At 49.9% G+C, this 21,971-nt stretch overlaps 4 protein-coding genes across 10 annotated transcripts in view; 3 read left to right on the top strand and 1 right to left on the bottom strand.

Moving 5' to 3' along the window:
- The window catches only part of Ip6k1 (inositol hexakisphosphate kinase 1), a 59,544-nt gene extending 48,268 nt beyond the window's left edge, over positions 1–11,276 (top strand). For all 4 annotated transcript variants that reach the window (XM_077795258.1, XM_077795257.1, XM_077795259.1 and 1 more), the window contains 3 exons: positions 5,161–5,342; positions 7,311–7,486; positions 7,984–11,276. In XM_077795258.1, the coding sequence (XP_077651384.1) occupies positions 5,161–5,342; positions 7,311–7,486; positions 7,984–8,493 (868 nt within the window). In that variant the 3' untranslated portion in view covers positions 8,494–11,276. The remainder of the gene's footprint in view (positions 1–5,160; positions 5,343–7,310; positions 7,487–7,983) is intronic.
- A 74-nt stretch (positions 11,277–11,350) lies between these two features.
- On the top strand, positions 11,351–13,963 carry Gmppb (GDP-mannose pyrophosphorylase B). 3 transcript variants are annotated; one of them, XM_026383762.2, is made up of 9 exons: positions 11,351–11,702; positions 11,890–12,023; positions 12,138–12,218; positions 12,304–12,352; positions 12,474–12,616; positions 12,831–12,989; positions 13,076–13,154; positions 13,226–13,353; positions 13,438–13,963. In XM_026383762.2, exons 2-9 carry the CDS (start codon positions 11,895–11,897, stop codon positions 13,834–13,836), a joined length of 1,167 nt encoding a protein of 388 aa, XP_026239547.1. In that variant the 5' UTR covers positions 11,351–11,702; positions 11,890–11,894; the 3' UTR covers positions 13,837–13,963. The 3 variants fall into 3 exon arrangements, with proteins under 3 accessions (XP_026239547.1, XP_026239546.1, XP_026239548.1); XM_026383761.2 differs by having other exon boundaries at positions 11,351–11,772; XM_026383763.2 differs by having other exon boundaries at positions 11,351–12,023; positions 13,438–13,620; positions 13,705–13,963.
- A 97-nt stretch (positions 13,964–14,060) lies between these two features.
- Positions 14,061–21,971, bottom strand: part of Rnf123 (ring finger protein 123) — a 28,683-nt gene continuing 20,772 nt past the window's right edge. For both annotated transcript variants that reach the window (XM_026383754.2, XM_026383755.2), the window contains 12 exons: positions 21,301–21,375; positions 21,080–21,167; positions 20,905–20,992; positions 20,733–20,817; positions 19,265–19,404; positions 18,968–19,156; positions 18,804–18,879; positions 18,487–18,571; positions 14,891–15,033; positions 14,647–14,741; positions 14,462–14,547; positions 14,061–14,385 (listed from right to left, as the gene is read on the bottom strand). In XM_026383754.2, coding sequence (XP_026239539.1) covers positions 14,265–14,385; positions 14,462–14,547; positions 14,647–14,741; positions 14,891–15,033; positions 18,487–18,571; positions 18,804–18,879; positions 18,968–19,156; positions 19,265–19,404; positions 20,733–20,817; positions 20,905–20,992; positions 21,080–21,167; positions 21,301–21,375 — 1,271 coding nt within the window. In that variant the 3' untranslated portion in view covers positions 14,061–14,264. The remainder of the gene's footprint in view (positions 14,386–14,461; positions 14,548–14,646; positions 14,742–14,890; positions 15,034–18,486; positions 18,572–18,803; positions 18,880–18,967; positions 19,157–19,264; positions 19,405–20,732; positions 20,818–20,904; positions 20,993–21,079; positions 21,168–21,300; positions 21,376–21,971) is intronic.
- Amigo3 (adhesion molecule with Ig like domain 3) lies at positions 15,043–18,456 on the top strand. The gene has a single exon (XM_026383756.2). The coding sequence runs from the start codon at positions 15,674–15,676 to the stop codon at positions 17,213–17,215; it is 1,542 nt and encodes a 513-aa protein (XP_026239541.2). The 5' UTR covers positions 15,043–15,673; the 3' UTR covers positions 17,216–18,456.

Genomic DNA, 21,971 nt, shown 5'->3' with positions numbered 1-21,971 from the left:
ATGTCCAAGCATGAGACCCATGATAGGCCGTGCAGTCTAGTATTACCCTTATGGTTTTGTGTCTAGCCTCTGATAATCTGATATCAGTAATCCTATCCCTGAATCTAAAATTTATTGTATTGGGATTTGATTTTTCTCAAAGATTTGGAAATCCTTGTATTTCTTGCAAAAATTAATGTGAGCTTCCACTAGGATGGATATAATCAAAAGGATGGACAGTGAAAGTAATAACAGGAGTATAGAGAAATTAGAATCCTCCTCCACTGCTGGTGGGGAAGTAAAGTGGTATAGCTGCTTTGGAAACAATATGGCAAGACTTCAAAAAGTTAAACCCAAGCCAGGCACAATGGCACCTGCTTGTAATCCCAGTGATTGAGGAGATTGAGTGAGACAGGAGGATCTTAAGTTCGATTCTAACCTGGGCAACTTAGTGAGACCCTGTCTCAAAAAGGGGGTTAGGAATGTAGCTCAGTGGTAGAGCGTGACTGGATTTAATCCCAAGTACCCAGGGTTGGGGGGAAGGTAGTTAGTCATTTAACTCCTAGGTATTTACCCAAGAGAATTGAATAGTATATTCATACAAAACTTGTACATAGATTTTCTTAGCATTATTCCTGATAGCCAGACCATGGGAACAACCCATGTCCATCAGTGGGTAAATGGATAAGCACAGCATGGTACGTATATCTGTACACTGGAATTTTATTCAGCCCTTAAAAAGGAATAGAGTACTGATAAAACATACAATACAGATGACTCTTAAAAACATTAAGTGAAATAAATCAGACACAAAAGACCATATACTACATGATTCTATATATATATAAAGTAGTTAGAACAGGCAGAGCCATAGAGAGCGAGCAGGTTAGTGCTTGCTTCTGTTAGTAGTTAAAGACAGTGGTAGTGGCAAATAGTGACTGTTAGAGGTGACACAGTTTGGTTTTGGGGTGAATAAAATATTCTGAAAATTCAGTAGTGGTTATATCCTCAACCTTGTGAATACAGAACTAAAAAACCACTGAGTTGGGGCTGGGGATGTGGCTCAAGCGGTAGTGCGCTCGCCTGGTGTGCGTGTGGCCCGGGTTCCATCCTCAGCACCACATACAAAGATGTTGTGTCCGCCGAAAACTAAAAAAAAAAAAGAAAAAAAAATGTATATTTATTTATTAAAAAATTCTCTCTTTCTCTCTCTCTCTCTGTCTCTCTTTAAAAAAAAAAACAACACCACTGAGTAGTAAAATTAATAACATTAGTATGGACTGAAAATAAAGTGAACTTCCTAAAATAGTGAAATAAAAATTGTACAATTAAATTACTTCATATTTAATTTCATTTAAGTAAGTTTCAGTGAGTAGGGTGCTCAAGGACTTGATTCAGAAGTTGAAATTGGGGGTTGGAACTGTGTCCCAATGGTAGAGCTCTTACCTTGCCCTTGGTTCTGTCCCTAGCACCATGCACACGAAAAAAAGTTGGGAATTTTCTTAGATGTGGCAGTAGTTCATCCCTGACATCAGATCAATTCACCAACACTTGCTGTCCATACTAGTTCCCAGCACTTTGTTCAGGGCCTAGGACATTCTAGCCCTCTTCACTTACCCTGTGAATAGTTCCCATTTATGTGAGGAAGCACAGAAACCCAATAGGACTCTGGCAGGGTGTGTGATGAATCATTTCCTGCGCCCTCAGTCAGTGGTTCTCTCTGGCCAGGTCAGCAACTGTGATGTAAGGAGAGTGCTACATATCCACTTCTTAAGTAAACATTGTCTCCATATGTTGAACATTCTGTGGACAGATTAACTCTGTCCTGTGGAAGTACTTCTGTGTTCCTTTCATTCCCTAAGGAACTTCATCTTAACTAGATAATTGGGACATAATTTGCTCAATGACAAGGAATGTTCCCCAAGTCTGTAGCTGGCAATGGGTGTTTCTCTCCCAGAAGCTCTTTAGAGTGGGCTTGCGTTTTTTTTTATTTTTTATTTTTTATTATATATTTAGTTTTCAATGGACCTTTGTTTGTTTATATGTGGTGCTGATAATCAAACCCAGTGCCTCACACATGCTAGGCAAGTACTCTACCACTAAGCTATGACCCCAGCCCAGAGTGGGCTTTCTTTTTTCTTTTTTTGGTGCTGGGGATTGAATTCCCGACCACTGAGCCCCATCCCCAACCCTATTTTGTATTTTATTTAGAGACGGGGGCTCACTGAGTTGCTTAGTGTCTCGAAGTTGCTGAGGCTGGCTTTGAATTTAGGATTTTTTTTGTCTCAGCCTCCTAAACCGCTGGGATTATAGGCGTGCACCACCACGCCCGGCCAGAGTGGTCTTTCTTTTTGTCCTCTTAAAGTACAGAATTTACTTAATGAGTCATCTGGTAAAAAGCCAGTGAATATAGTCTCACATTGAGTTATGTTCATGTTCAGGAACAAGGCCCTACTCTGAAAGTGACAGCTCTACCTGCAGTGATCATACTTTTGTTTTGGCCTATTAGTGGACACTCAGTCACTCCAGGGGTGAAACTTGTTTCCTCACCAGAGCTAGGGCTGCATCTCTAAGGGTGATGCCAGATGCCACAGAGGCCCTGCTCAGACACTAAATTTGATTGGACTTATTTGACAAATAAGTTACCCTTGTGGTTTCCTAAAGGGAATCACACACAAAAAAAAGTGTCTGTAAATGGCCTCAACAGTGCTCTCTGCAGAAGAAAATGAGGGTTTTGACAGGTAGAGGGTTTTGTCAGGCCTAGATGGGTTCCTCTAGTTCCAGTTAAAGGAATTAGGGTCTCTTAACCAATGTTGCAGAGCTTTCCCAAATTCTTGACCCTGGGAAGAAGGTCAACATTTCCAGCATACAGTAATCCTTTTGGTCAGCTTAAGTCTGTATAACTCCTTTCCCAGTGAGAGAAAAGGCCAGCAGTTCTGAAGAGGAGACTGGCATTTGAAATTGCTGCTGTGCTCCACTTCTGTTCTAAGCTGCAGACTTGCTCTCCAATTTCCAGGCCATATTGCTTTACCAGTGGTTTGTTTTTCTGGGCTTGTCAGTGTGAAAAACAGTACTGCCATTTACTTAAAGCAAAGATTTTTATGTTGGAACATAATAAAATCGTGGTATAATTTCATCAATTGGTGTCCCTTCTTGCCAAAATACTTTTGTGGTTTGATTTATTTTAGAAATAAAATTCTCTGTAGGCTTGATGCTTTCCACAGGCACAAACCTTACCCTGAGAAACACAGGTACCTTTGGCACCTGCTGGCCTGTTCCTGGTAGAATATATCTTGCTTTTTTTGTTTTTTCTTTGTTTGCTTTTTCCCTATGATGATGTTTTCCTCCTCCACCTCCTCCTCTTTTTTTTTTTTTTTTTGGTGGGGGGGTGGTACTAGGGATCCTACCCAGGCCTGATGCTTGCTCCACAAGCATTCTACTATTGAGCTACAAACCCAACCTTGTTTTTTTAAGTTTTTATTTTAAGATAGGGTCTCACTAAGTTGTCCAGGACAGGCTCGAATTTGTGATCTTGCCTCAGTTCTCCCAGCTACTGGGATTAAAGGCATGTACCACTGTGCTGCTACCAGGCCTCATGAAGAGATAGACAATCATTCATAAGCACAATGCCAGCATATGCTTTTTAAAATCCCATTATAGGAAGCTTTTCTAGATGTTCTGGACCAAGGCAGGACAGTTATTCACATCCATGAAAGTGACAGCCCGTGGTCCACCCTGTTTGCTTAGTGTGAAACTGCACCCTCATCATGTTTTCTTTCTTTTTCTCTCTCTTTTTTTTGTTTTGTTTTGTTTTTGTTTTTGTTTTTGTTTGGGGTGTGTGTGTGTGTGTGTACTGGGGATTGAACCCAGGGCCTTATGCATGCTGGGTAAATGCTCTACCACTGACCTGTAACTGCATCCCTTTTATTTTACTTTTAGTTTTCGAGATAGAGTCTTGCTAAGTTGCCCAGGCTGACCTTAAACTTGCAATTTCCTGCCTCAGCTCCTGAATAGCTAGCATTCTAGGCGTGCACTACCATACCTGACTGTGTTAATTTTTTATTGTCATAAAATGAACATTTTAACCTTTTTGAGTATACAATTCAGTGGCATTAAGTACATTCACAGTGTTGTGCAACTGACTTCTCATTCCTCCTTCCCTAACCCTTAGAAACTATTATTCAACTTTGTGTTTTTATGAATTTGCAGTTACCTCATGTAAGTGGAATCAAACGATATCTGTCCTTTTGTGTCTGTCTTATTTCAGTTAGCAAAATGTTTTCAAGTTTATCCATGATCTAGCATGTATCATAATTTCAATCCTTTTTATAGCTGAATAATATTCCATTGTATATATGTGCAATTTTGTTTAGCTGCTCATCTGTTGATGGATACTGGTGAGTTATTTCTATGTTTTTAAAATTTTTTGTGATTAATACTTCTATGGACATTGGTATAAAGTATCTGTTTGAATCCATGTTTTCAATTCTTTTGGGTATATATCTAGGCACAAAATTGGGTATATATCTAGTCATGTAGTCCTATGTTCAATTATTTGTGTGTGTGTGTGTGTGTGTGTGTGTGTGTGTGTGTTTTGTTGTTGTTGTTGTTTTTGGTTTTTTTTGAAATGGTGTTTGCTCTGATGCCCAGGTTGGTCTCAAACTCCTGAGCTCAAGTGATCCTCCTGCCTCAGCTTCCTGAGTAACTGGGACTATAGGCATGCACCACTTATGTTTAACCTTTTGAGGAACCACCACTGTTTTTCACATTGGCTGCATATACATTTGTACCTGCAATGTATAGGGTTTTAATTTCATCACATCTTGATTAGCTCTTGTTCAAATTTTTTCTTCTGATTATAGTATCCTATCCTAGTGGATATGAAATAGTATCTTCATGACATAATTTGACATGAATAATTATTTTTGAGAGATATAATGAAGAGTACTACTCATATTATTTACTCACTTTTATTGCCACACATATCTGAGACCCCCTGCCATCTGTTAGCAGGGTCTGTGGATGGCAGGTTAGGCCTGATACAATTCTTCTCTACCCTGTGACCTCAAAGATAACTTGCCTGAGTCCCATAGTGATGTGTATGTGTGTGTTTTTTGTTTTTTGGGTGTTTTTTTGTTTGTTTTTTTGTTTTCGTTTTGTTTTTTTTTTTTTTTTTTTTAGTTCCCAGGAGGCAAAGAGTCCGAAGGTAGAACTACACAGCCACTCAGACGTCCCTTTCCAGATGCTAGATGGCAATAGTGGTCTGAGTTCTGAGAAGATCAGCCACAACCCCTGGAGTCTGCGTTGTCACAAGCAGCAGCTGAGCCGCATGCGCTCTGAATCCAAGGACCGAAAGCTCTACAGTATCCTTGACACCCCTCCTTCACCAGTGTCTTCTGGGACTGTAGGGCCCATGTCAGGGCCCCTCCAGACCATTCCTGAGATCCCCTGTCCAGGGGCTTCTCTTTGTTCTCATCTTTGTTTTTAGACTTCTCTTCTTCCTTCTTTTACTTTCATTAACATGTTGTTTTTTCTGCCTTTTCTTATCTACATGATAAGATTGAAACTTAAAACTTGGCAGTCTAGAACAGACTATTGTGAGATATGTTTAAATTTGTACTTCACTATTTTAGAATTTAGTGAAAAAATGACAAGGTAGATTTTTTTCTTTTTCTTTTGGTAATGGGGATTGAACCAAGGACTTTGCACATGCTTGGTAAGCACTCTACCATGGAGCTACATCTCCAGCCCCCAGATAGAAAAATTTATTCAGCATTTATCTTAGAATTCTAAAGGGCAATATCTTCCCTTAGGAAGATAAACATATCTTCCTTATTTCTTAGGACTGGCTGAGGTGCTGCCTTGAGTAGGACATGGTTTATTGATGGTGTCAGGAATGTGTCTCCAGATCTGCTATATCTTTAGTTTATTGCTTGTAAAAAGCAAAACAACACATCAGTGGGGATGGTATATACCTATAATGGAAAATTATATAACCACAAAAAGGGATGAAATTCTAATATTGCTGTGACATGGATGAACCTTGAAAACATTTTGTAAAGTGAAATAAGCTAGGAACAAAAGGATAGATACTGTAAGATTCCACTAGTTTTTTTTTTTTAAGAGAGAGAGAGAGAGAGAGAGAGAATTTTAATATTTATCTTTTAGTTTTCGGTGGACACAACATCTTTGTTGGTATGTGGTGCTGAGGATCGAACCCGGGCCGCACGCATGCCAGGTGAGCACGCTACCGCTTGAGCCACATCCCCAGCCCAAGATTCCACTAGTTTGAGACAACTGGAATTGATAAATTCCTAGATACAGAGATAGAAGAAAAGTTTCCCAGGAGTTAGGAGAAGAGAGAATAGGGAGTTAGTATTTAAAGGGGACAGGATTTTACTTTGAATAGATGAAGAAATTTCTGGAAGTAGATAATGGTGATGGGTGCACAACAGTGTAAATATACTTAATGCCACTGAAATGATACACTTAAAAAAAGTGGTTATAAATAGTAATTTTATTTAATACATTTTACCAAATTTTTTTTTTTTTTTGTACTGGGGGTTGAACTCAGGGGCACCTGACCACTGAGCCATATCCCCAGCCCTATTTTGTATTTTATTCAGAGATGGAGTCTCACTGAGTTGCTTAGCACCTCACTTTTGCTGAGGCTGGCTTTGAACTTGTGATCCTCCTGCCTCAGCCTCTCAAGCAGCTGGGATTACAAGCTTGCGCCACCATGCCTGAAAATTTTTTTGTTGTTGTTAAGAAATAAGCTAGTGTGGGTGTGGTGGTGCACACCTGTAATCCCAGCGGCTCAGGAGGCTGAGACAGGAGGATCTCAAATTCAAATCCAGCCTCAGCAAAAAGTGAGGCGCTGAACAACTCAGGAGACCCAAAAAATAGGACTGGTGATGTGGCTCAGTGCTCAAGTGCCCCTGAGTTCAATCCCTCTACACAGTCGAAAAAAGAAGTAAGCTGGGCACAGTGACACACACTTGTAATCCTAAGTATTTGGAAGACTGAGGTAGGAGGATCACAAGTTCAAGGTCAACTTCAACAAGTTATACCCTTGTCTCAATAAATAAATAAATAAGGATGTAACTCCATAGTAGGGCACCCCTAAGTCAATTCCCAAGACTGAAAAATAATAGTTACAAGCTAGAGGTGTAAAACCCACATTTGAGAGGTGTGAAACCCACATTTGAGAGTTTGTGAGGTGAACACATTTTGCATTAGACCAGAATGCTCTTTTTTATAAAAAACCTTTCTTGTGCTGTCCTGGATGGACCAGACGGTGAGTGTGGTTGTCATTCTTGACCTTGGACCAGAATTTCTCCTGCTTGAGAACGTGGTACACCACTTCAAGTATCCCTGTGTTCTGGACTTGAAGATGGGCACCCGGCAGCATGGGGATGATGCATCAGCTGAGAAGGCGGCCCGGCAGATGAGGAAGTGTGAGCAGAGCACATCTGCTACACTGGGGGTTAGGGTCTGTGGCATGCAGGTGAGTCACCACTAGTGAGAGCCTCAGTGCTGTACTTGCATATTCTAGGTTGTGCCCATACCTAGAGGACAGTACAGGAACAGTACCAAATGTCCTCCCAGGAGGGGAGAACTGAGACCTCCTGTCCCAACTATTGACCTGGATTTGGGTTCCAGGTTTCAGTGCTGCTGTGAGAGTCTGCTCCCTCCACAGTAGGGCAAGTAAGACCCTTGTCTAATAGCAGTATGTTCAACTAAGCAGTATGTTCCTAGTTAAAGTCTAGTGGGGGCCCAGAGCAGCTTGGAGGAGGGCTCTAAAGGTGATGACCATAGGCCCAGTAATTGCCTTTCGTAGCTCTTATGATGGCAAAACCTAGAGAGAATGTGGCCTGCCTCCTTCCAGTTGGAAGAGCAATAAAGTGCAGGTTGGTTATAGAGTGCTTTCCAGATGGTGCTTGCCCGGGGTACCACAAAGTCATCAGACTTACCTGGTGTTCACCCTGTCTCCTGGGGTTTCAGGTGTACCAGCTGGACACAGGGCATTACCTCTGCAGGAACAAGTACTATGGCCGTGGGCTCTCCATTGAAGGCTTCCGCAATGCTCTCTATCAGTACCTGCACAATGGCCTGGACCTGCGACGTGACCTCTTTGAGCCTATTCTGAGCAAACTGCGGGGCCTCAAAGCTGTGCTGGAGCGGCAGGCCTCCTACCGCTTCTACTCCAGTTCTCTGCTTGTCATCTATGATGGCAAGGAGTGCCGATCTGAGCTGCGTCTTAAGCACCTGGACATGGGGCTCCCTGAAGTGGCACCACCCTGTAGCCCCAGTACCAGCCCCAGCAGCACCAACTCCGAGGCAGGCCCCTCCTCTCCACCTAAGGTGGATGTCCGCATGATTGACTTTGCACATAGCACATTCAAAGGCTTCCGGGATGACCCCACTGTGCATGATGGGCCAGACAGAGGCTATGTGTTTGGCCTGGAGAATCTCATCAGCATCATGGAACAGATGCGGGACGAAAACCAGTAGGCCCAATTATGGGCCCCCGGGACCCCTTCCTCTCCACCCGCAGGCAGGGACCATTGCTCTGAACTTGCCGTGAGGACACACAGACTTGCTTTTAAAGGGTTATATTTCTCTTTGGTGTAAACTAAAAGAAATGTTTTTAGCTGTAGCCTGGAATCCATATATATAAAGTGAAGGAGGGCAGAACATGCGTCCTCTTGGCCAGGCTCCGTAGCTCTGTGGCTGTGACTGCTGTGTCCAGGTTGACTTAGGAAGGAAGAGGTGCCCCTGGTGGGCTTGGCAGCAGATGCCCTTGAACTTTGGTTTCTCTTACCTAGGTCTTTAGGGTCTGTGTCTGCAGGGTCCTGCTGATTGTGTAATGAAGCCCTGGACTGGTACAGGGCCCCTCCATGCCCACTCATCCTTTGTTCCCCCAATATAAGAGGGGATTGGTCCCTATCTCTTGGGAGCTTTTCAGTTTTGTGCTGTGGGTGTCAGCCAGCTCTTGAACAGTTGCCCTTGTCATCAGAAAGCTGACTGCACACAGCTGGACCCATGTTTCTTGGGTCTGATTTTGGCATGGGGCTACATTCATGAAGCTGAGCTGAAGCCAGTTTATGGCAGCAGGCAGGCCTGGTTTCTCCATGGACCTGGCACATAAACCTGCTCCTCTGCCCAAAACCCCAGCCAGCCTCTCTCAACAAGATCCCCTTGCCTGAGGAGGCCAACCCCTTCTGTCCCACTGAAGGGCACCATTCTGTTTGCTGAGAAGAGTGTGTTCTGGTAGGCCATGGGGCCTGTAGGGGCCCTGGACCATACAGTATTTGCAGTTCTTGTACTGTGGGTGGGAGTCTTCCTCTTCGAGTTTGGGCAGCTGTGCTGCCTCTGGATGGGCTGCTCCTCCCAGGACTCAAGGGCTGTGGTCTGCTCAGGGTCTCTCACTTCCCCCAGGCAAAGCTCAAGGAGGCAGCACATTGTGAGGGAGAATTTTAAGCTTGTCTGCTCTTAGAGACATTGGGCCCTGGGTGCATGCAGGTGCCCAGATTATGCTATCGAGAGCTTTGTCTGAATAATCCTGGGGTCCATCAGTTTGTCCATTTGTCCACCTGCCAGCCCCTATACTGTGGGGAGCCTTCCTTTGGGGTGTTGCCTTGTTTGTCAGTATATTGATTTCCTTCATACTTTCCTCAGCAAAATAGTCTTTCATTTCTGAGGAGAGCTTTTGCCCCTTTGCCCTTCCTCAGCAGGTGCTGCTTTTTTTTTTTTTTTTTTTTAAACCTGGTTCCAGAATGAATTTTAGGGTTATTTCCCTGCTGGCCTGGCACCCTTCCTATGGGCCTGGAGTGTGGCCCTCAACACTCAAGGGGTAGCCCTTTCACAGTTTTAATCATTCTTGCTGCCACCTTTTAACGGCATGTAGTTTTGCTGCCTCTAACACAAGGTGGCCAGCAGGTGACAGGCACCACACTCAGTCATTGCCAAGGTTAGCATCCTTTCCTATAAGCTTAGGGCCACTGTCATTGTCTCTTTTGACATGTCCCTGTTTTGGGCATTAAAGGTAAGCCTGCTGGCCTGTGTTTGTGAGAAGCCTTGGTAACTGATGACCTGATTCCTGGCCTTTAAGAGATGTAGTCTCTGAAATGGGGTCCTTGATGGATCCTACCTTTCTAAGCCCTCCAACCCTGGTGCCAGTGGTGGGCAGGTTTCCATTCCTTGGGGCTGGGAGGCACAAATTTGCCTGTTTCTGGTAATAACCACCTTCTCTCCTGTACCATTCTGTGGTTTCAGCCAGAAGGAAAGGTCATTGTTAGCGTAGCTGATATTCCCTGGCAGTGGGGAGGATAAGAAGAAGGATTTGGGACCACTGCCTGGGGACATGAGATGCCACCCTGTTCTGGTACTACTCAGCACAGGAGGCTGTACTCGTTTATTGTGTTTTCCTGGCACTAGAAATAGTGGAAGGGCTGGAATTTGCTGCTTCTCCCCCAGGGCAGGGCCTTTCTTATCAGCACTTTTGGTACCTGGAAACCCAATCATTATTTGATGGGTGATGGCAAACTTGTGCATGCACATTTTCTGCCACTGCTCCTTCTGCCTGGCCCAGGCTAGAGAGTCCTAATGCTGCCAGGCCCTGCCTTCCCATCCCCAAATCAGGACCAAAGTGCAACTGGGGATCATGGGTTGGGGTGCTCAGGTCACCCTTCTCTGTTATTTTCGCTGGGCTGGGCCAACGCCAGACCCCGCCTCCAGGGTTGGGGTGGAAAGGGACTGGTGGTGCTTAAAAAGGAAGGGGACCAATGTAGCAACTTGCCAGGAACCCCACCCTCTTTTCTGGGTGTGTGCAATGGGTATGGGGATTCCCACCAAGGGCCAGAGGCCTGGGTTAATTTAGTAGCTGCTACTCACCTGGCCATGTGCACGTTCCCTAGATGCAGACTGCTTTTAACTTTACAGCTGTACAATTTGGTTATGTTTGTGCCGATTTAAAAAAATATTTTAATGAAGAAAATGGCGACCCCCGGGAAGGACGTGGTTCCTTTGCTCCTCGGGGACATGTAAGACCTCGCATTCTGGGAATCACTCCGCTCTTCTTTTTCCTGGAAGCTAAACCTGTCCACGCCACCCGAGGCCTGTGCCTGGATACTACAGGTGACTCCGGCCTCGACTCGCGCAGTTGCATTTCCTTGGACCTTGCGTGTGAGGGAGGGGTGCCCGGGCCGAGCCCGCCCCTTTCTGTACACCCAGCGCTGCCCACCCCGCTTGTGTCTGAGGTCGTATATGTCAAAATAAAGCCGCTAGAAATTGTAGCTTGTCCGTATCTTTCTGAAAACTTAGCAGCTCCAGGGTGAATCCACCCAGCCCAGCACCGCCAACGACCTCCAACCTCGTCATCCACTCCTCCCAGGGTCGGAGCGCAGGGGGCGGGGCCCTGGACAGCAAAACATGGCCACAGGCGTCTACCCTGCAGCCAATCTAGCTCCGGTAGGGAGTGAGGCCTCGCCCTTGGCGCCGGTTCCGCCAATAGACAGGTGACCCGCGAGTCTCTTTTGGGTCCCCATAGCAGCCTGGCGCACTCAGGCTCTCATTGGCTACGTCTTTGGTAGTGCCGCGCCCAGCGCTCCGACGCTAGCGGCCGTGCCACGTAGACAGCAGCTGATTGGCCCGCTGGGGTCACGTCATTGCCCGCGCCTAGTGCGGTCCGAGTAGTCTGCCAGCCGCCCACCGCCCGCTAGGTAACTTGTGTTCTTGCGGCCGGATGCCGGCGTCAGGTTAGGCCAGGCGAACAAATTGAAACCAGAGTTGGTCAGTCTGACTGGTGAAGGGCGTGGGGCAGGACACAGCGGGTGTAGTTCGTGGCCAGTGTTGGCCAGGCGGGGTGCAGGCACCTTGGAGCCTAGGATTGACTCCCGTCGCCCACAGGCGAGATGAAGGCACTGATCTTGGTAGGCGGCTATGGAACGCGGCTGAGGCCACTAACGCTGAGTACCCCGAAGCCGCTGGTAGACTTCTGCAATAAGCCCATCCTGCTGCATCAAGTGGAGGCCCTTGCTGCGGTAAGGCCCGGGGTCTGTCCTGGGCGGACGAGGGACGTCTAGCGACTGAAGGTCAGGGGTGCCCGTACCTACCGTCTGAGCCCGCCTGTTCGCTGGCTTTATCCTGTCCGACAGGCAGGCGTGGATCACGTGATCCTGGCTGTGAGCTACATGTCGCAGGTGCTGGAGAAAGAAATGAAGACACAGGAGCAGAGGGTGAGGCACGGACTCGTAGCCGGTTCCGTTGGTCCACCTTCCTGCTCTGGAGGGAGAACCTGACGAGGTGACTTCTCCTTTCCAGCTGGGAATCCGAATCTCCATGTCTCATGAAGAGGAGCCTTTGGGGACAGGTCAGTGGATACAAGAAGGTTCCTTGGGGAGGGTTTGCATCCAGAAGAGGGTGGTACCTGCTGAGCCTGAATTCAGGGATTCAGATCCCCAGCAAGGCCGTGATCTGCTCCCTTCCCCCAGCTGGGCCCCTGGCATTGGCCCGTGACCTGCTCTCTGAGACTGCAGACCCTTTCTTCGTCCTCAACAGCGACGTGATCTGTGATTTCCCCTTCCAAGCCATGGTGCAATTCCATCAGCACCATGGTCAGGAGGGCTCCATCCTGGTAAGAGACCAGGTCTTCCTTCTCCTTTGACATTCCCTGCAACATCCCAGCCCAGCTTCCCTTGCCCCCCCCCCTCCCCTTTGATCTTTCTCCTTATAAGAGCACAGCTAAGCAGTATCTTCTAAGTATTTGGGACAGAATCCCTGAAACTTGGGACAGCATATGTGTAAAGGTTTAGGAACACTGGACTAGGCCTAAGTCCCCCTGTATTCAGGTGACCAAGGTGGAGGAGCCTTCTAAGTACGGTGTGGTGGTATGTGAGGCTGACACGGGCCGCATTCACCGGTTTGTGGAGAAGCCACAGGTATTTGTGTCCAATAAGATCAACGCAGGCATGTACATCCTGAGCCCTGCAGTGCTGCAACGCATCCAGGTGTGTAGAAGACAGCTGCTGGGTGGGCTAGGGTGGGACAGGCCATTACTACCATGACCCTGCTCACAAGCTGCCCACTCCCACAGCTGCAGCCTACATCCATTGAAAAGGAGGTCTTCCCCATTATGGCCAAGGAGGGGCAGCTATATGCCATGGAGCTGCAGGGTGAGGCAGAGAGGTCATGGGTGGGGGTGGTCTGTGGCTGGGCTGAGCCCCTGATGCATCCCTCCCTACAGGCTTCTGGATGGATATCGGTCAGCCCAAGGATTTCCTCACTGGCATGTGTCTCTTCCTTCAGTCACTGAGGCAGAAGCAACCTGAGCGATTATGCTCAGGCCCTGGCATTGTGGGCAATGTTCTTGTGGTGAGGCCTTTGTCCAGCCCATCATTAATTCCTTCAGTCCCTAGGGGACAAATGGCCCAACTGTATTTTCCCCATTGCTCTCAGGATCCAAGTGCCCGAATTGGCCAGAACTGCTGCATTGGTCCCAATGTGAGCCTGGGTCCTGGTGTGGTGGTGGAGGATGGCGTGTGCATCCGGCGGTGCACAGTGCTGCGGGATGCCCACATACGTTCCCATTCCTGGCTTGAGTCATGCATCGTGGGCTGGCGCTGCCGTGTGGGCCAGTGGGTAAGCCAAAGGGCTGGGCCAGATGGGGAGAGGACCAGAAAATGCATCTGCCTCACTGACAAGGTCTTATCCCCCCTCACCCAGGTGCGTATGGAGAACGTAACTGTGCTGGGCGAGGATGTTATAGTTAACGACGAGCTCTACCTCAACGGAGCCAGTGTGCTGCCCCACAAGTCTATTGGTGAATCAGTGCCAGAGCCTCGTATCATTATGTGAGGGGATGCCTGGGGCTGGCCGAACCCCTATTTTTCCCCATCAGCAAGAGGAGCACTGGCTTGACACACAAAAGGCCCTGGACTTGGTGCTATTTGTCTGGGGAGGATTGGTTGAGGATGAAGCTGCTGAACACCTGCCTTCTCACTTGGACATAAAGTAGCAGAATCCCTGCTGGGCCACACCCTACAAACCCCACTCCCTTAAAAAGGGCCAGGCCAGGGCTGTATGGAATAATAATTTAATGTTTACTGTGGCCCTGATTGAAAGTCAAGCCCAGACCTTATTAGGGCCACGGCCAGGCTCTTATCAATGGGGCTACACATAGACAAAGAGGTTGGATGTGGTGGGGGTGATAGGGAACAGGGAAAGGGAAGCTCATAAATAGGTCTCTGCCTGGGTCTGGGTTTACAGGTGGAGGTTTGGCAGGCCTAGGCAGCTGAGGAGGTGGTGCTTGTATTAGCTGCCTTGTCCCAATCCTCTACAGACACGATGGTGGCTTTGCAGAAGAAGCAATCCTTGTTGTTCATCAGGTGCTGGTTGATGCAGGCTCTGCAAAGGGGAGGGGATAAAGACTGTCTTGGATGTTCCTACTGCCCCTTCTCAAAGCCCATGGGGCCCCACTTACTTGCAGGACTTGTGTCCACAGGGCTGGAACACAGCAGAGATGGGGTGGGCATAACAGATTGGGCAGAGATCTTCCTCACTGGTGGGCTGCAGGGAGGGAAGTGAAGGGTGGTTGGATATGCTATGCCTATATTGGTGTGCACATATGTACTCAAGTAGCATGGGATGTGCTGTGGTCCCACTCACCAAGGATGCAGCTGCTGCCTGGGCAGATGCAAAGGTCAGATGTGTCAGCATCTGTTCCACTTGTGCCAGCTCCTCAGCATTAATATAATCAGTATCTGGGATAGTGGTAGGTGTGTCAGGCCAGATGTAGCCTAGAATCTGGTGCCTTTTGAATACTCCCAGGCTGGGGATTTGCTGTTCTTGGAGGACCTGACTTCAGAGAGTCCCAGATCTTTTTTCCCTTAACCACCCCTGGCCCACTTACAGCTCTGCAGGGAGAAGCGCTTCTGGTCTGGGGCAGACAGGACAGTGCCAGGTGCTGGGGGCTCTGGCTGCCCCAGAAGATAGCATATGGATCGGAGCTGGAAGCAGGGGTCAGCCAAAAGCACTGATGTGGCTCTCTCTGTCCTAGGTAGGGAAGGGTATATAGTGTAATCAGAACACTGGGGGACTCCTGGGGTTGTGTGACCGTCCAAACCTAATTGCATTAATGCCTTTATTTCCACCTCCCAGCTGCAACCTTCTAAGTCCTGGGGGGGGTCTCAGTGAAATCACATGCAGCCCAGGTACCAGTTTTGTGGGCTACCATAAAACACCTAAAGTCCACCTGCCCCATGATACAATGATCCTTCAAATAAAGAACATTAGGAGCAGTTTACCATTCTCCCCTGGCTGCCCCTTTTCCTCTTCTGGTTTGTTGGCTAAGGGAAGGCTGGGTATTGGAAGTGAATTCGTACCCCCCCTGGTGGCCATAGGGGTTCTTAAGCGGCAGGGGATGTGATTTCCCCGCCCCTTGCAGCGGGAGCCAATAGAAACCCGATGCCCCGCCCCCTGGGCCGGCTTCTCTAAGCGACTATTTAGAAGTCGACCAGGAAAGCCCTGGGAGAAAGCAAGGGGAGACAGAGCTGACTGCAGCGTCCACCTGAGCTGAGTGAAGCCAGCATTGTGCCTCCTCGGCCGTGGACCATCCGGCACCACGCTTGTTGGGCCAGAACAAGAGTGGGTGAGTCCTGGATTTGTGACCCGCACAAGGCTGCCCTCATTCTTGATGGTTGCCGCCATGGCCTGGCTAGGGCTGCTGGGTGCCCTGCTGTGCATGCTGCCGGTCGCCACGTTAGGCACCCGAGACCCTGAGGGCTTTCTGCCCGCTGTGCCCCACAACTGCCCCAGCAAATGTGTCTGTGCTGCTGATCTGCTGATCTGCGCAGGCCTGGGGTTGCAGGACGTGCCAGCCACGTTACCTGCAGCTGCTGCTGAACTCGACCTGAGCCACAACGCACTCCAGCGCCTGCGCCCGGGTTGGCTGGCACCCCTCTCCCGGCTGCGCGCCCTGCGCCTAGGCCACAATGAACTGGATGCATTGGGTCACGGAGTCTTCAATAATGCCAGTGGCCTAAAACTCCTTGACCTATCATCTAATGCATTGCGGGCACTTGGCCCCCACGACCTTGATGGACTTGAGGCACTGGAGATGCTGTTTCTGTTCAATAACCGCCTGGCACACTTGGATGAGCATGCCTTCCACAGCCTGAGTGCACTCAGCCACCTCTATCTGGGCTGCAACGAACTCATGACCTTCTCTTTCAACCACTTGCATGGTCTGGGTGCGATCCACCTGCGCACCCTGGACCTCTCCTCCAACCGGCTGGGACGTCTCTCTGTCCCTGAGCTGGCCGCACTGCCAGTCTTCCTCAAGAATGGTCTCTACTTGCATAATAACCCGTTGCCCTGCAACTGCCGACTCTACCACCTGCTGCAGCGCTGGCACCAGCGGGGCCTAAGTGCGGTGCGAGACTTTGCACGTGAGTACACGTGCCTGGCCTTTAAGGTACCCACATCCCGCGTGCGCTTCTTTGAGCACAGCCGTGTCTTTGAGAACTGCTCAGCTGCCCCAGCTACCAGCCTAGAGCAGCCTGAAGAGCAGCTGCACGCACAGGTGGGTCGGTCCCTGAGGCTTTACTGCAACACCAGCGCCCCAGCTGTGCACATTGCCTGGGTTTCACCTAAGCACGAACTGCTTGTAGCACCAGGATCCCGAGATGGCAGCATTGCAGTGCTGGCGGATGGCAGCTTAGCTATAGGCAAAGTGCAGGAGCAGCATGCTGGTGTCTTCGTGTGCCTGGCCACTGGGCCCCGCCTGCACCACAACCAGACACTTGAGTACAATGTGAGTGTGCACTTCCCACACCTGGAGCCTGAGGCTTTCAACACAGGCTTCACCACACTACTGGGCTGCGCAGTGGGCCTGGTACTGGTGCTGCTGTACTTGTTTGCACCACCCTGCCACGGTTGCTTCCGGTGCTGTCACCAAGCCTGTCGAAGTCACCGCTGGACCCGGGCACCCAGTTCACTCCAGGAGCTGAGTGCACAATCCTCAGTGCTCAGTGCCACGCCACCAGATGCACCCAGCCGCAAGGCCAGTGTCCACAAGCATGTGGTCTTCCTGGAGCCTGGCAGGAGAGGACTCAACGGGCGTGTGCAGCTGGCTGTAGCTGAGGACTTCGATCTGAGCAATACCATGGGCCTACGGTTCATGGCTGGCTCTGAATCTGCTAGCTCCACAGGCTCAGAAGGTCTCATGATGACCTAGGCTGCCCAGTGCCCTCCACTCAGGCCATGACCCTCCTGCTGCTTGCTCTGCTCCCTGCTACCATACAGAGAACTGCCAGGTGTTAGTGGGAAGCATTGTACCTGGTCCGACAGCTTCCTTTGTGGTTCCTACCTGAACCACAATGGTCCTATTCATAGAAGAATCAGAGTCTCTTAATTTCCTCCTGCTCTGCCTAGCACGGGTCCCCAAGGGCCCAGACCCCAGCAGAACCTGCTAGTGTCTGCCTTTCCTGGGACCTCCTACTGTCCCAATGTCCCTTAAGGATGGGGGACCAAGTCCATCTGGAAAAGCTCTTACATTAGAGCCCTAGGAACCCCTTCACTGGCTGAAGCAGATATGAAGGAGTGATACAGAACAGTCAAAGCACACCACCTTCCCCTTCCCATACCTGGGGCAGGGGTCTCACAGGGGAAATGATGGAGAGCTCAACTCCAGCCCGTGTTCCTGGAGAAAGGAAGAAACATCCTCCCTCTGATGACACAGCACTCCCCCAACTACCAGCAGCCAACCTTCTGAAAGCTTCACAACTGCATGCACAGTCTGGTGGGCAGGCATTAGGAAGGAGAACCCCTGGGGACCTGGCTTGAGCCCCAGCCACAGTGGCCCTGCTTTCTCCAGCAGTCATTTCAAGGCAAAGTTCATTCCATGGGCTCACAGCACAGCAGTAAAAAGCCTGGCAAGCAAGGCCAAGCTGAGAGGGCCCAGATGGAACTTGATGTCCCTGAGGGCAGGAGCCTTTTAATGGCTGGCACTGTTCTCAGCCTAATGGTTTGAGGCGGTGCCCTGGCTTCATATGCACCTCACCACTCCCATGGCAGAGAGGCAGGGAAGGGGTTCTAGGAGCCCCTCAGGTGTGGGGGCTGAGCTACGAGTCCCCATGGCTGTCTTGGACCCTGCTGTTAATGGAATTTTGTAATAAAGGTAATCCATGCTCATTGAGGCCTTCACTGACAGGCAGCATTGTAATGTGCTTGGCTCTTGATCTAGCAGTGTTGTCCTGGCCATCAAAGGATGGTCTGCCCTATACCCCCACTGCTACCTGAGGAATGGCCACAAGCCAGGGCACTTTGTCCTGCTTGGGTCCTTGATTCTTCAACCCAGAGCAGCTGCCACTGTCACCTACTTAAGCAGTTTACATCTCACCACCTTCCCTCTACCTTAAAACCTGATAGTGAGGCCCATTTATAAGATAAGGAAACTGGGGTACAGGGAGGTCCTGCCCAGCTCCCATGGGAGTCTCAAAAACTTACTCTGAGGCTTGACCACGCACCAGGAGCTGTACCAGGATGCCTGTCACTGCCACAAGGATAGGGTAGTGGTCCACACTTTCTAGGCCTAAGGGGAGGGAAGGAAGAAAATGAACCTCCTTCATGCTCCTGTGGCAGAGGCTCCAGGCCTGGCTGATGCCATCAACCCTTCTCTCTGTCTACTCTACAGAAGGGCCAAGCTGGGTTGGGGGTGCTGAGCCTGGCTGTCATGGTGCAGAATAGAGAATCATCGGGCATCATGCTACTGGCAGAGGACTCAAGGCCTATTGTGTAGGGGTGCAGGGCATCTAGGTTCTTACCAGGTAGTCGTAGGGTGACCACACGGTCAAACAAGTTCCTCTCAGCTGTCACACGGTTCAGCACCTGATTCAGCAGCTGTGGGGGCAGGAGCCTTTTGTACATGGACAAGCTCACCAGTGGGGTATCCCCAGGATCCTACCCTCCTTGCCCTAGATGGACACACCTGTGCAAGACGTCGCAGCAGCATCTCAGAGGTAGGCCGGGCCCAGTCAAGGAATATCTCAGGCACTAGTGTGATGGTCATTTCCAAGACACGCAGCAGGCTGACTGAGAGGTCAAAGCAGGTGGCACATACCTTGAGCTGTCTACTGTCCACAAAGTTTCGTTCCAGGCGTTCAGCAGCCTGCTGAATCTGTGCAGCCAACAGGTAGGCAAGCAGCAGTCAGAGGCCTGGCTACAACCCAGGTCCACACCTTGGTCCCTTTACCACCCTGGCCCACAGGGTCCCACCATGGCCTACCTCCTGGATCATGCCGATGAACTCAGAGAAAGCCCAGTTGAGTTGGTTGAGGACACTGTTGAGGAAGCTGGGTGCCACATCAGAACCCTGCCGCAGCAGGTCTGCCATGTGCTGCTGCAGCAGGGTAGAGGGGCAGGGTTCTGCAAGCGGATGGGAAGGCACATTATCAAGGACTTCAGGACAGCATTCCTGACTGTTTACCTTTGTCCTCACCCACTGGTATAAGAACAGAAAGACGGCTCCTGGGAAACATGCAGGTCATGGTACAGAACTACCTGAGGATTAGAGCTCAACTGTCCCCTCCCTCTCTGGGGCAAACCAAAGGCTGCAGGTGTGTCCAGCCCCATATCACATCATCCACCCTAGGCCTAGGGCAGTTATACAGCTGCCGCCTGACCCCAGCAAGTTTTGAGTCACATGCCCATCAGACAGGGCCAGACATACAGCAACTTAGACTTTTCCCCACTAGCATTGAGGCCAGATTCTCCAAGAATCTACTCTGTGCCCTGCTGTCCTCTACTTTCCTCTGCTGCCCTTGGCCTCGCCTTGACATGTGTCTGAAGTGGTGGGTGCCAAGTCTGGGCTGACAGTGGTAACTAGAGCTCTCAGCTGCAGCTGTCTCAGCATATCTCACCACTCCTCTAGATGCAAATCAATAGTTCCTTCAGCCACAGAACAGATCTGGCCTCCTTGCTATTCTCCACTTGCAGCTCAGTTCTGCCCTAGAGGCAGGTCTGAGATATTTGGCAAGGACTTGCTGTGTGACTTTGCCTAAGGCATTCAGCCTCTCAGAGGTCATTTTTTCAGACCAAAGCACAGGCTGCAATGGGAAACAGGCATGGTGAGAACAGTGGGTACAGGCTGGTCAGACTAAGGCCTTGGGCCAGGTCTAATGAAGGTCCTCTAGCTCAAGAGACTGCAGGACACAGGAGAGAGACCACACATAGGCTCTGCTCCCAACCAAATGCCTCTTACTCCAGGAAGCCCCATGATCATCCCTTGGGGCTCTGGCCAATCTCCAGTCTATGCATATCTTGCCTCAGGGATGCAAGGCCTAAACTAAGCCCTTTGTCTGGCACCAGCAGATACCAAAGAAGGAGCAGAAGCACACAGTGCTGTGAAAAGCCTGGAGGTCAAGGAGCTGGCATAGAGGGCAAGGGACAGAGTCTCTACTCCAGCAGCCTGGGTAAAAATGGCACCTTTTCACTGTGACACTTGCAAAGCAACAGGCCCAAAGAGTACAAATGGAACTGTGGAGTGAGAGGGAGTAGTCCCAGAGCATCCTTAAACTGGGAAGAAGCAGGAAAAATGCAAGCCCCAAGGGACAAATGGAGTTTGGAGCCAACACAAGTCCAAAAGAGGGGCTGGTAGGAGCAGAAGAGTCTGAAAGAATCCAAGAGCAATGGGCAATCCAAGCTTTTTTGCTCAGGAGGCTGCCAGGCAGAATATGCCCAACCTGGATACTTACTCTGGAGGCTGGGCAAATTGGCATCCTCTGGCTTGGTTTTCAGCAGGTGTGGCAGCCGTGTATAGCGGTACCCGAACCCACAGCCCTGGGGGTGGGGCCAGCTGAGGTCAGTGGGAAAGAGCTACCTTCCCCCCAAAGGCAGCCTCAGCAGCCCCCCTAAGGTCATGCTTACCCTCCAGAGCCGCACTAGGATCCAGTTGGTCTGGGCCCAGGGCCGCTGCTCATAGGGTGCCAGGAGATTCCTCACCATGGCGATACGCCTGTAAGGGTGAGGGGTGGCAGACACATGGTGAGGCAGGGCAAAGTGCTGTGCAGGACAGGGTGTGATTCCCCAACCCCCTACTCACTGATCCTCAGGGATTCTTTCCACAGCCCGCAGAGAGTGTGGGTAGCACACGTAGCTGGCCAGGGCCTGCATCAGTGAGTCTCGAATGTCTGCCACAACAGGCCATGCCTTAGCAGGTGCCCAGCATAAGCCCTATCCCCATGCCACAATATACACAGAAAACAGCCCACCAGAGGTGCCATCCCATCCCCACCTCCCTGGGCCCTTTGCAGGGCACCTCACCAGTGCCTACTATGCGTGTGTCAGCAAAGTGTTTGGCAAGGATGGCAGCCAGGCGAGTCAGGGTCTCTTCATAGCCTGCAAGGGTGGGCAGAGAAAACCACTGGCTGGGAGCAGGGGCTCCAGGGACAGACATGTCCCTTGGCAGAGTGGGTGGGCTTGGGTAGTAGGCTCCAGAGCTAGCTCCAAAAGCCAATCTGGACCTGGGTTGGCACCTGGGGACATTGGGTAGAGCACTCAAACTAGCAGTTGGGGAAGGTAAGGCACAGACTCACTGTGGGGGGAGGGCCTAATCTGGACTCAAACTCATCTTAACACACACATATATTGACTCAGCAATCAAAGTCACTGGACACTCACAATTGTGTCTTTGAAGACAAAGCCTGCACCAAGGCCTGGGAAGGGCAGGGTTGGGGCCTGGCAGCTCACACAGCCTGATCCAGAAACCAAATGCCAGGCCCAGCCTAGAATTAGTATCTTGGAGAAGCACAGGAACCTCTGTGGCTTTAGCAGGGCCCCACCTCCTGCTATAATTTACAAAGATAGTCTGCCCTTGACCCACTGCCACATACTGTGACTAGTGTCAGGGTGCTTGGGTGAGGGGCCACAAGGCTGCTCAATAGCATCAGGAAGAAGAAACCAGGGGTCCCACTGCACCATCTATTTTCCCTCCA

The sequence above is a fragment of the Urocitellus parryii genome, chromosome 2, assembly GCF_045843805.1.
Source record: "Urocitellus parryii isolate mUroPar1 chromosome 2, mUroPar1.hap1, whole genome shotgun sequence".
In the NCBI taxonomy this organism is placed as follows: domain Eukaryota; kingdom Metazoa; phylum Chordata; class Mammalia; order Rodentia; family Sciuridae; genus Urocitellus; species Urocitellus parryii.
The sequence above is the reverse complement of the archived record's forward strand: the minus strand, read 5'-3'. Positions and strand labels throughout refer to the sequence as shown.

Bases quoted from the DNA above. Each gene is read 5' to 3' on its own strand.
- Gmppb (XM_026383762.2), top strand. From the start codon at position 11,895: ATGAAGGCACTGATCTTGGTAGGCGGCTATGGAACGCGGCTGAGGCCA. The intron at 12,353-12,473 runs GTCAGTGGATAC...CCCTTCCCCCAG, and splicing joins AGAGGAGCCTTTGGGGACAG to CTGGGCCCCTGGCATTGGCC. The intron at 13,354-13,437 runs GTGAGGCCTTTG...CATTGCTCTCAG, and splicing joins TTGTGGGCAATGTTCTTGTG to GATCCAAGTGCCCGAATTGG.
- Amigo3 (XM_026383756.2), top strand. From the start codon at position 15,674: ATGGTTGCCGCCATGGCCTGGCTAGGGCTGCTGGGTGCCCTGCTGTGC.